Source organism: Aedes albopictus, chromosome 2 (assembly GCF_035046485.1).
Source record: "Aedes albopictus strain Foshan chromosome 2, AalbF5, whole genome shotgun sequence".
Taxonomy (NCBI): Eukaryota; Metazoa; Arthropoda; class Insecta; order Diptera; family Culicidae; genus Aedes; species Aedes albopictus.
The window spans coordinates 510,960,099-510,973,166 of record NC_085137.1 but is presented as its reverse complement, the minus strand read 5'-3'; the positions used below and the strand labels follow the sequence as shown (position 1 = coordinate 510,973,166).

At 36.8% G+C, this 13,068-nt stretch overlaps 1 protein-coding gene across 1 annotated transcript in view; it reads right to left on the bottom strand.

The window, feature by feature from the left end:
• Window positions 1–13,068, bottom strand: part of LOC109621685 (scavenger receptor class B member 1) — a 207,980-nt gene that overhangs the window by 39,673 nt on the left and 155,239 nt on the right. Inside the window, exon 3 of the mRNA XM_020075805.3 lies at window positions 7,807–7,898. Coding sequence (XP_019931364.2) covers window positions 7,807–7,898 — 92 coding nt within the window. The remainder of the gene's footprint in view (window positions 1–7,806; window positions 7,899–13,068) is intronic.

The following is a 13,068-nucleotide window of genomic DNA, read 5'->3' as shown; positions in this document are numbered from 1 at the left end:
AGCATGGCAACCACTTTTATGCAATTAAAAACGATACACCGATGTTTTACAGAAATTTTGTGTTTATCTTTAGTTTTTGGGAATTGAAAAATTGATCTCTCGAAACACTTTGCCACATTTCTATGAAGTTCAATAATTTTAAACCAATTTTTTTATGGTTATTATCTGCTAATATAATGTACTGAACAACTAACCAAGGATGCTCAAATTTGAACTACGCATTTTCTTTTCATAGCCTTGCAAAGTTGTCCTCTTTATAAAATGAACAGTCCTTAAAAGATGATATCTGGTCGATTTTCAGATTGGGGAAGTGGGGTAAAATAGCCCTCAAAGATTTCATGTCTAAAAATAGGTAAAATCACTAAAATCGCAATAACTTCCGCAAAAGTTAACGGATTCAGCTGAAACTTTGGATGGACACTCTACTCCTATGGCACTTCCATTTAAGCCAAGCGTTGGATATTCTTTGATATTTAATTTGAAGAAATAGGTTATTTTCATAATTTTTTTGACGATTTTCAGGGCGCCTGTTTTCGTATCAACAGAACTAGGATGAAAAACTGAGTACTACGTTTTGAAGGATTACCCAAGAGCTTTCATTTGATATGTGACCCAGATGCGCCAACTTAAAAACTTTCGAAAAAAAAAATATTTTTTTTCTCGGGTATGCATTTTACCCCATATTTTTAGCTGTCTAAAGATGTGTTGTCGCAAATTACTACAACGTTATATAACTTTCAAGGGTTTTTCAACAGAAAAATGATGAATAAGAAATGCAATTATTAGATTTTTTAATTTGGGGAAAGTAGGGTAAAACGGACTAACTCAACCTCCTTTCGAAATAACCTTGTTACGATGTTCTCTGATCGGTCTTTAATTTTCAGAGTTCTTTATTCTATTCAAGAATAGATGCTTTATCACATTTTTTTTCTTGAGAGGATAACGGAGTAAAACAATTCTCAGAAAAAAATGTTGAAAATAATCAAAATTTCAAAGCCTACAAATGCTTTGGTAAAACTTGTCGAAATTTCATGAAATAAAAAAAAATCTTAATTTTTATTGCTTATTCAAATGAGCAAGTCTGACAACATTTTCACGTCGAGAAATGTCACAGATTAGCACGTGGTGTGTGATTCGCCGGATTCTTTCTCGATTTTTCTTTTGACATGCATCTCCGGTTCAATTTTCTCTTTTTTTTCTCATGAAAGTTGCAGCAGTGCACAATGGTCCACGACAAAGATTTACGAGAAAAGATGCATTCAGCGCCTTCAAATGATTTTTTGTACAAATATGGTCTTCTACGAAGTCGTCCCCAAAAATCAGGCCCTCTTTTCAATGTACATGGGTAAATTAGGGTGGTCCATATTTTCAAAGAAATTGGGAACCAAACTTTTTTATTTGCAAGAATAACTGTATACATTCTTCGGAAAAGTTGTAGATCTATCAATTTTGAGCAAGTTTCCTGCAGATACTTTTTTGTAGCTTTAAAATTGACCGATCCAGAGATATTTTTCTGAATAAGCTTAGGGTGGTTCAAGAAAAACCGGTTTTCTGGCGTTAACTGTTTCAGTTTCGATTTTTCATCAAAGCTACCCAAGAAACACTTGTAGAGCATAGTTTTTTGAAAAGGTGTTATGACGGGTTGGGGCAATCATAAAAATTATCTTTTGCCCGCATTCAAAAGAAGAAACGTTGTTATAAAACACATCAAAAAATTAGAGGGGTGTTTTTTTGTAACTCAAGTGAAAAATACTTGAAAAGTGCCTATTTTTTTCTAGATAATCATCAATAACTTTTGAACGGAATGACGTAGCAACATTCTCAGCGAACGAAAATGCGCTTTTTTTGGAAGCTGTAAAAGTGGTTCTTACGCGACTTAAACGAGAAATTTTAAACAAAAACGGTAAAGCAATAAAACGATTTGTTCTAGCGTCACCCTTTATCTTTATCTTTTTTGTTTCAAATTTCACGTCAAAATTGTTTAAGAACAATTCAAGAACTCAAAAATAACGCACATTTTCGTGCGCTGGGAATGTTGCTTCGTCATTCCATTCAAAATATATTGATGGTTTTCTAGAAAAAATAGGCACTTTTCCAGCATTTTTCACACACCAATCGGTCATATCACCTTTAAAAAAAATATTTTTTAGGAAAAACACCTGTAACTTTTGAACCAAAAGAGATAAGAGGACCATTTCAGCGCATGAAACGACGCGTCTGCAAATGCTCTACAAGTGTTTCATGAGCGATTTGATGAAAAATCGAAACTGAAAAAGTTAACGCGAGAAAACCGGTTTTTCTTGGACCACCCTAAGCTTATTCAGAAAAACATCTCTAGATCGGTCAATTTCAAAGCTACATAAAAAAGTCTTCAGGAAACTTGCTCAAAATTGATAGATCTACAACTTTTCCGAAGAATGTATACAGTTATTCTTGCAAATAAAAAAGTTTGGTTCCCAATTTCTTTGAAAATATGGACCACCCTAATTTACCCATGTACATTGAAAAGAGGGCCTGATTTTTGGGAACAACTTTGTAGAAGACCATATTTGTCCAAAAAATCATTTGAAGGCGCTGAATGCATCTTTCCTCTTAAATCTTTGTCGTGGACCATTGTGCACTGCTGCAACTTTTACGAGAAAAAAAGAGAAAATTGAACCGGAGATACATGCCAAAAAAAAATCGAGAGAGAATCCGGTGAATCACACACCACGTGCTAATCTGTGACATTTCTCGACGTCAAAATGTTGTCAGACTTGCTCATTTGAATAAGCAATAAAAATTAAGAAATTTTTTCTTATTTCATGAAATTTCGCCAAGTTTTACCAAAGCATTTGTAGGTTTTGAAATTTTGTTTATTTTCAACATTTTTTTCTGAGAATTGTTTTACCCCGTTATCCTCTCAAGAAAAAAATATGTGGTAAAGCATCTTTTCTTGAATAGAATAAAGAACTCTGAAAATTAAAGACCGATCAGAGAACATCGTAGTAAGGTTATTTCGAAAGGAGGTTGAGTTAGTCCGTTTTACCCTACTTTCCCCAAATGAAAAAATCTAATAATTGCATTTCTTAGTCATAATTTTTCTGTTGAATTAATATTGAAGAAAAACCCTTGAAAGTTAAATAACGTTGTAATAATTTGCGACAATACTTCTTTAGACAGCTAAAAATATGGGGTAAAATGCATACCCGAGAAAAAAAAAAATTTTTTTTCGAAAGTTTTTAAGTTGGCGCATCTGGGTCACATATCAAATGAAAGCTCTTGGGTAATCCTTCAAAACGTAGTACTCAGTTTTTCATCCTAGTTCTGTTGGTACGAAAACAGGAGCCCTGAAAATCGTCAAAAAAATTATGAAAATAACCTATTTCTTCAAATTAAATATCAAAGAATATCCAACGCTTGGCTTAAATGGAAGTGCCATAGGAGTAGAGTGTCCATCCAAAATTTCAGCTGAATCCGATAACTTTTGCGGAAGTTATTGCGATTTTAGTGATTTTACCTATTTTTAGACATGAAATCTTTGAGGGCTATTTTACCCCACTTCCCCCTAACGGAAAAATCTGAAAATCGGCCAGATATCATCTTTTATATGGAAAACCATACCCTGAAAATTTCAGCTCAATCGGAGCACATCGATACAAGAAGGGGTTGCGGCTCTCGCGAACAAATCAAGACCACCGACTTACTCAATGTGCAAAGTTTCGGTATATCAATCATAATTAGAATTTTAAATAAACTCAACGTACATACACATCTACAGATGGATACATTATTAGTGAAATTAGGAGCAAATCCACAGCTCAAGTGAGATTTTAACTCAGGCCCTTATACCCAAGTAACAATTTTAATTTTATCAAAGTTTTTTAGCGATTCAAAAGTCCTAAAAATAAAACCATTGATGCCGACTTGAAAATGCTCTCGAGTTCTTGTATGCCTCAATAAGCCCACGTTCTGGCTAGTTGGCCCAGTCTTATTAGGGTGTACAGGACATCGTATGCAAACCGGCTTAGGATTTCGGGTTGTATCATAGTTTTATCAATCTTCTAAATAAAACCGTCTTCTGACTTGTCAAGTAATTGTTTTGATTATTTTTCACTCTCAATGTTCGATCGTCAGAATAAATTATGCTTGTTTGTTTATCCAGCCATCAATTGGAAAGATGCAGATATGGAATTCAGATTTGTTTTCCTATGTAATACGTGTCAGGAGACATGCCACGGAAAATTTGTGGTGAATGTGACTGTGATAATGACAAAAACTAAGTGCGCCACACAAACTATGCATAATTTGGAAGATAAATGCATTTAATTTACTCGGTGGAATTGGGTGCAAAAAAGGTTATTTCAACACAGCGGAGTTTAAAAGACATTATGTAATTTTTCTGAAAAAATAAAATGACGGAAACGTGTTGTGTGGTTTAATTTGATCTTAAGATGTACGTGAAATCATAAAATTGAGTAATATTTGTTCTGTATTTACATGAACTATCCCGGCTGGGCGACATATTTTTCTGATAAAACTCTGTGTTCCTGATGATTCCTCCAATAGGGCTAACCCTCCTGAGGTAGTCATAACTGAGTTCATGATAGAACTAGCGGTTTTATCACAGCATTTTTTTGGTTTATGTTACGGCCACGAAATCTTTTGTTGGTTTTATGCATTGCCTCACAGTTTTGTGTATTTGTTTACAAAAAAAAATCTCTCCGACAACAACCGCAAATGCAAGTTTTATTTAAATGGTATATAATGAGTGATAAAACCAATTCATGTCTACTTGCAAGTCTTTAATTGAATATGTTTATAGCAGAAGTTATATGATAGTTTTATGGAACGCCAAAGGTTCAAAGTAAAAAACTACCACATAAAACTAATTTAGAACAACTAGCTTTTTGACATGCTCGTATAAAACCAGGATAAAACATGAATAAACCTTCAAGGCATGCTGATTGTTACTTGGGTATGCTACACAAGCTACCGAGCCTATCAATGACACGGCATTTTATATATTATAAAGGAAATCAAATCATTTCCCTAATCGCAAATATATCCATCCCACTTATACATATGAATGATCGAAGAGCGAACACAATTTATTGTTCAAATACCGACTCCAAGTCATTTGGCCGAGTGTCATTTGGCTGATTGCCGCTTGGCCAAACGCCATTTGGCCAAACATCATTTGGCTGAAGAAAAAACGATCGTGCCACTAATTTTTTTCTTTTATCTGTATTAACGAGATTTTTAGCCCTAAGCTAGTTCATCTCGGGACCCACGCTTTTGTTCCCTTCCGAAGGAAGAACTCACATATTGTGAGTATGTCGGGTGTGGGATTCGATCCCAGGTCCTCGGCGTGATAGTCACGTGTTCTCACCATCCAACCAGGTCCGCTCCACTCGTGCCACTGTTCACCACGTTAGTATAACTCAAAATAATCCCCTTTGATTAAAAGGAGGAAAAATCTCTGATAAAATATTGACAGTTTTAACGACTACTAATCCCTGAATTGTAAAATAAGAAAGAATAGTCAATGACTGGAGAAAGGAAAAAGGAAAAATTAATGATGATCAAATTGGCAGCTAGAATGTGAAAAGAGGTCTCTGAATTATTTTGGACATAATTCGGCCAAGTGGCATTCTGCCAAATGCCGGACCTCTGAAACACCTGGGCAGCGAATTGTTTCACCAAAAACTATACATACATGACATCTATACATAAATTGAGATTATTAAAAATCATAATTGACCACACGAATTGATGTACCGAAACTTTGCACTTTGAGTAAGTGTGTGATACTGATTTAAACGTCTGCAATCACATTCTTACCTGAAACTTCCAGAGTAATAGTAGTATGTTGCTATGTGTATTGTTTCGCAAGCTATAAAGAGATTGCGTCGTAATGGCAAAAGTCTATCTAAGAGTGGATGGATATTAAAGCACATCGTAAAACATTGTAAAATTAACGCATGCGCTTAAATCATTCTATCTTGGTTTCCCGCTAATTCCCGCAAAAAAAGTCCGGTAGCATCCGAAAAAGAAGAGTCTCAACTAGCTTCCTAGATCGGTTGCATGTCGAATACGGTCGAATACGTCTACTTTTTGAACAAATTGGCAAATAAACTGTACAATTTGAGTAAACATTGTACAATTGTAATTTAAACTCAAAGAGAATTTTTGCTTATTAGAAGTTTCTCCATACAAAAAACGATACAATTTTGTTACAAATCATAAAAATCAGTCGGTATACAATCAAACATAGCTTAAACAATCATACATATATGAAAATTGATCGATCTTAAAAAAAAAAACACCTTTTTTGAATTTTGTCGCGAAATTTTTATTTCTGGCCCATAGTGCGTAGGTAAGGCCCTAGGTCCAGACGGAGATCCGCACCTGGCTATTGCAGAGTCTCCCGAGATGTTCAAGTCTGCTAATACAGAAATGCCTGAATGAGGGAATATTTCCAGAGGTTTGGAAGCAGCAGAGCCTGGTTCTACAGGGCACGATCGGTGAAGTATTAGATTTGTAGTAATGAGCTGAATTTTTTTATGATGAGAAGGTAAGTTCTCGTTTCTGCAAAAAAATCGTGCATACCGTAATACCGATGCTTTTTGTACCATTTCCTTGTAAAAACGGAGAATTCACCTTCTCACCATACAAAAATTTAGCTCATTATTACAAATCTAGTACTACATCGTGCTCTATTGCCGAAGGCGGGGAAACCGGGTGGCACCCGGAGACCCGTCGGCATATAGACTAATAGCTTGATCGACTCGGCGGGGAAGGTGCTCGAAAAGATCATCCTCAACAGAATGTTGATGCACACCGAGGGTATCTCGAGCAAATAGTTCGGCATTCCGAGGCTAACCTGCGCTGGTGGTGCTGTAGGAGGCCGTGCTTACTGCTGGTTTGATTGTCCAAGAGTGCACCAGGAGTTATTTAGATAATTTTCCTATTTTTATTCGGTGTTACTCTTGGTGTGTCAATATCGGCACGCAAGTGACGACGGTCAGGCTGGCAGTGCACATATCGGAAACCCATCGCACCGCTGGTGATTGCTGAGAGGGCAGCTGTCGGTGGCACGATCGAAGGCTAAAGGTAAGTGCAACCTTGTGTAGCGAACCTACCTCCGTGTGAGAGTTGTGTACCCAACACCCGGGTAAGTACAAGAAGTCTCGGAAGTTAACTCCAGACTCGACTACTCATATAAATGACACAGACGTGGATCGGAAGTGCTTTCACATAACCTCAGCTCAGCAGTCTCGGAAGGTTCCACTCTGGGTTCAGTGTTATGGAATGTTATGTACGACCAGATTTTTGAAGTTAAAGTTCCCGGTGGGAGTGGCAACCGTCGGCTTCGCTGATGATATTACGTCGAAGATCTACGGTGAATCGATCGAAGAAATGGATTTGACTGTAGCCCACTCGATCGCAGTTGTGGGGGAGTGTATGAGCCCCAGGAAGCTGGAATTGGCTCACCACAAAACTCAGGTAGTGATTGTTAACAATTGAAAGTCGGAGATGCAAGCGGTGATCAGTGTAGGCGGTTGCACTATCGCTTCAAAGCGCTCGGCCAAACACTTGGGGGTGATGATCGAAGACAAGCTTACGGAACCGGTTCTCCATTCAACACATTCTTAAAACCAATTTGCTCATGATAACTAAATAAAATGCACTCCCAAGAAAACACGACCTGTATTCTTTATTCTTCGTGTCGTCAGACATACTACTGATTAGATTACTGACAATCAACCTGGCCCACCCTGTAAAATGGAGTACCTACTGTTTCGTTATTCCAATGATACATACCTTCATAATAAAAATATTTAACCAAGGAACCGAAGATAATATCACACCAGCTATGAGGGTTGCTATCCCAAAAATAATTACTGCTATGCGATCTGAAACGAGATTGAAATGGAAATAGGCATACATTAAGCTACTAGTTAGAACTCAAACATCTCGCAACATCCTACACTACCATCGACAAGTCGGATCGCAAACGCCTGTTTTCCTAGTAGTTGGAGAGTCAGGAAAAAAAAAACACCGCTTGTTATCATCCGATATGTTGATAAACAAGCCGGCTTTGTTTTTTCCCGTCACATTATCCGCAACAATCATGCAGTTAAAAGTGCCGCTGAAAATCACCCATTCGATGACTGGCAGTATGTACCACCGAGTAGTGCCTGCAAAAACTGCCGAACCATGAATAGCGATTGCCTTCTTAGGGCTTCCACACCGCCGTCGTGCAAACACCAAGTGGCAGCAACCCATCGTGAGATATGAGACATAAAAGAGTAAAAGTGGTTTTTCTTACACCAACTCCAGTCCAAGAGGAGTACCATATGATGGTGTCTTCTAGCATTTCTTGCCGAACGGGTAACGGACACCTACCACACCAGACCAACAGATGATGATGATGGTTATGACTCTGTGGAGATGCGGTTCCCAACGTCACCCCCAACAAGGAGAAAAACCCTCTCATATTACAGTCGTCGACATCGTCGTCGTCGTCGTCGTCGTCGTCGTCGGGCGGATAATTGATTTGAATTAATCTTTTGCTGTAGCTACACTCAGCTGCGTCACATTTCTCGATTGGTGTTGTTGTTGTTGTTGTCGTCACCAATTGGTGTTGCATTTCAACAACTTCTTACGGTATGGTCCTTTGACACTCCGACGAACGAAGAGCGATTGCATAATGGACCTCTGTGGTGTGCCAAACCAGTCAGTCAGGCAGTTGGTCGTCGGTAGGTCGGGCAGCCGCGGCCGTCGCCGCTAGAAGGCTCTAATTGGTGTGGCCAAATGCGCTGACCTACCACAAGCCGTAAAATGGTGTGAAATGCGTTTTATAAATTTTAGTCTTGAACGATACAAATGGCTGTTACAAAAGTTTGTTTTTTTCCCAGGTTTTCATATACAGATTCCTTCTGGCTTACCTCCAGATATTCCACCATTTAGTATTGCTCCAAAACATTTTTTTTTGGCATTTCTCCTAAGGATATCAATTTCTCCCTGGATTCTTTAAAGAATTTATTCATACAATTTCCAAGGAATTTTTACAGGAATTTCTCTAGATTTCTAAACTCAAGAAACTTTTCTGGGGATCTTTACAGAAGCTTATCTTGGCGTATTTTTCAGGTATTCCTACAGAAACACGTCCAAAGATTGCTCCAGGAAATGTATTATTTCTCCAGAATAGGACACGATCGGTGAAGTACTAGAATTGAAGTAATGAGCTGAATTTTTGTATGGTAAGAAGGTCGATTCTCCGTTTCCACAATTATGATTTCTTGCCTAATTTGATGCTGTTTGAGCAAAACTTTGGGTAACCCTGTTGTTGTTTTCCCCATTTGTCATAACTTAAACAACACAGTTACCCAAAGTTTTGCTCAAACAGCATCAAATTAGGCAACAAATCATAATACCCATGCTTTTTGAACCATTTCATTGCAGAAACGGAGAATCGACCTTCTCACCATACAAAAATTCAGATCATTACTTCAATTTTAGTACTTCACCGATCGTGTCCTATTATTCCTAAAACTCCTCTGTAAACGTTTCTAGGAATTCCAACAAGGGTTTCCCGAGGAGGTTTTTCAGATCAAGGAAGTTCTTCAGAAATTGCTCTTGGGATTCCTTCAAGAATTCAGGCTCGGATCTCTTCTCAGATTTTTATTTCAGGGATTCTTTGAAAAATATCTCCGAAGATCTTAGGTATTTCTACTGAACTTTTAGTAATGGGTTTTCCATGAAGTTTTTAAGAAATTAGTCAAAGAATTCTGTAAAGAATCCTACAGAGATTCCTTTGGAAATTATGTCAAGGAATCCTCCAGGAATAATTTGAAAAAATTCTTCAGGGATTCCTGCAGAAATTCCTTCAAGGACTTTTTTAATTGTTTCAACGGTTTCGTTATAAATATGACCGGGAATTCCTTTGCAGATTCCTGGAGGGATTCTTACAGATATTCCTCCAGGGTTTATCGGAAGTTCTTCCAGATATTGCACAAAAAATACTGTAAGAATTATTGAAGGAATCTCTGAAGGAATTTCTAAAGATTTCCCTGGAAGGTTGTTTGAATAAATCCTAAAAATAACTCCTGCAGATACCTCCTGAGATTCCCAGTAGAATTTCTTGACAAACTTCTGGAGGGATTCCTGAGCTAAACATCCAGGAGGTCGTTCTGAAACAAAACTTCTCTGGAGGTCGTTCTGAAGGAACTCTTGCGTGAATACCAGAGAGAATATCTGAAAAAAAAAAGATCCTTAAGGTTTCCAAGAAAAAAATCATAAGAAACTTTTGGAGAAACTTTGGATGCCATTACAATGAAAATTGCTTGAGGAATTTCTGGAGAGATTCCTGGAGAAATCCGTAGAGTATTCTCTGAACAAATATCTTGAAAAATGTCTGCTGGAATGCAGTTCTTGAGAAATTCCTCAATAAATTTCTGAGGAATCTCTGTAGGATTTTCTGAAGCAATGCTTGGAAGATCTCATGGAGATACCTTTGAAGAATGTGCTATTCAATATTTGAAGGTACTAGTGTACAAAAATCCTTGAACCTGTAGAAATTTCAAGACAAAACCCAGCTGAATAACAAAAAAAAAACCTTGGGGAAATCTTTAGAGAACCATTGAAGAAATTTATGAATAAAAATATTTTTTGATGGATTCATTGAAAGAATACCTGGAAAACCTGGAGAATACTCTTTAGGCATTCATGGGAGAATTTCTATAAACATTCCTGAAAGATGCCAAGAAAAAAATTCTGGAATAATTTCTGAAGGAATTTTAGAGAGAATCTGTGGAGAGTTTGTGGATAAAATTCCGCATATCTGAATCAAAATCCAAGACAAAATCTTAAAGGAAATCCTGCAAAATCTCTGAAAAGAACTCCAAATCTTTGAAAAAAAATAATGTCTCCTGGAGCATTTCTTTAAAGAAATATTTGAAGGAATTTGTGGAGAAATTCAGGATGCATTCCTAGAGAAATCCGAGAGAAAAACTCGTGGTTCAAATTCTGATCATATTCTTGGAAGAATTACGCTTCCATAGTAATCCAAAACGGTGAGTCGATAAGGAGAGCGCCCGACATAGCTCTGGTCCTCACAAGTTCCTACCTCATGCTTCCACGGGTCAACCCGACTAGATGGACATTACAAAATTATAACAAGCTGTGTTATTTTGTTACAAGAAATTTTTATAACAAGGGTTGTTATAAAACATGTACCGTTAGTAGTTAAAATAACAAAAATTCTAACAAAATTCCCTCTGAAAAGAACAAAAATGTAATAACTTGTGTTAGGATCATAACGAAAATACTACAAAACTTGTTCCATGAAATATGATAGAATATAACAAAGTTATTACAAATTGTGTTATAATTCCTTTGGCACCAATTAGGGTAAAAACTAATTTTTATACTCATTTTTGGGTAAATATTTTTAAGTGTGTTATTCTATTTTTAGAAAAAAGTAAGTAACATAAAAAATAGTTTCCAGAACGATATAAAATTTTTGGGTCCGAACAGGATTTGATCCAAGACACCTACCATCAGTAGAAATCTGGCGCCTCTGCCAATGAGGCCATCACGGCTCTTGAGGAGAGCGGTGATAAAAGCTTTACTGGTTCTACGTATTGCCAGCTCCGTCATTCAAATCCTTGTTTATCAGACGTACACGAGAGGGGTAGTATGACGTCACATTGAGCTCGTTGACACATAATAGACTTGATTTGTCGATAGAGATCTTGTTTTAATCGATAACAATTATATCATATGCAGATATGATAACAACTTTTGATATAATTTAGTTATATGAATCCAAAATTTTATTTTGTTTTAAGCAATGAAATGAAATCCATCACATAAGTGGTCATCCATTAAGTATATCGTCACGTTTAGAGGAGGTATGGAGGGTTGAAAATTTCCAATATTAGCGTGACGTACTTATTGAACCCTTCAGGAGGCGCGCCGTTGGAAAAAGTATAACACCACAAAAAAAGCTCGCTCATCGAATACGGCGCGAGCTCGGTGCAGTTTCAGGATCAAACTGGTGCGCGTGTCATTTGTGTAAAATTCAAGTCAAAAGTATTGCAAGTTTCATGTAACGGAAGGATTGTACATCTGGTCGGAAATTACAGCACATGCAATATCCATCGTTTTAGACAGGGTGACTTTGGGTATTATAAGCAGGTTTGTTATTTTCGTCATTAGGGTTTTGTCGGCCGCATTGCCTTAAACTTGCTCACGCAGAAAAAATGACGCTTGTTTAAAACTATGAAACGTATAGTTGATCATCAAACTGAGAATTTAGTTATCCAAAGGTATATTTCTTTGTTCTTACTAAAAGTTAACCGAAAGAGATTTTTCAAAAAAAACTCATAAAAATTGCTATTAGAAAAGCTTTTTTATAATAATGTTTGCATGTTTCATTTTGTCAAATACCCGTGTTTCCTTCAAAATTATACACTGTTAAAAAATACGTATTTTGGGGATTGGAGTTTTTGTGTTAAAATATGTTTTTTTTTATGAGTAAAACAAGTTTTTCATAACATTCATGTCAAAAACATTCGTTCTTCTCAAAAGTTACTCTCGAAACCAAGCGATTTTTTCTCACGTAAAATCCTGTTATTGCTGAATACGTTAGCTACGTTTCGTCTGAAACCGAGGTATTAAAGTTTTGTCGTTTACCGATTTCGTGCAGATTTGCTATATAGTGGATTCACTTCTACACGACTTTCTCTACGTTGCTTTTCCACAGTTTCGAAGTTATGCGAAGCTCATTAGAGAAGATTTTTCTTTCCTGTTAGCCTTTTTTCTCCACCGGCCCTTCAATTTCTAGTAGAGAACGCTACAAAAGCTGCCACATTACAAAATAAACTATATACAAGCAACGGTTTTGTTGGTTGGATTCTTATTCGATTGGCATATCATCCAGCAACTATTCCGGATTTAGATTAGAGTGCAATAAAAGAATCCCAAAAAATTAGAAAATAGATACCTGTGAATCATTTGATTTGCAGCTATATATCCAGCTTACATTCTATTTTGATAAAAAAATAAAAAAAAAAGATA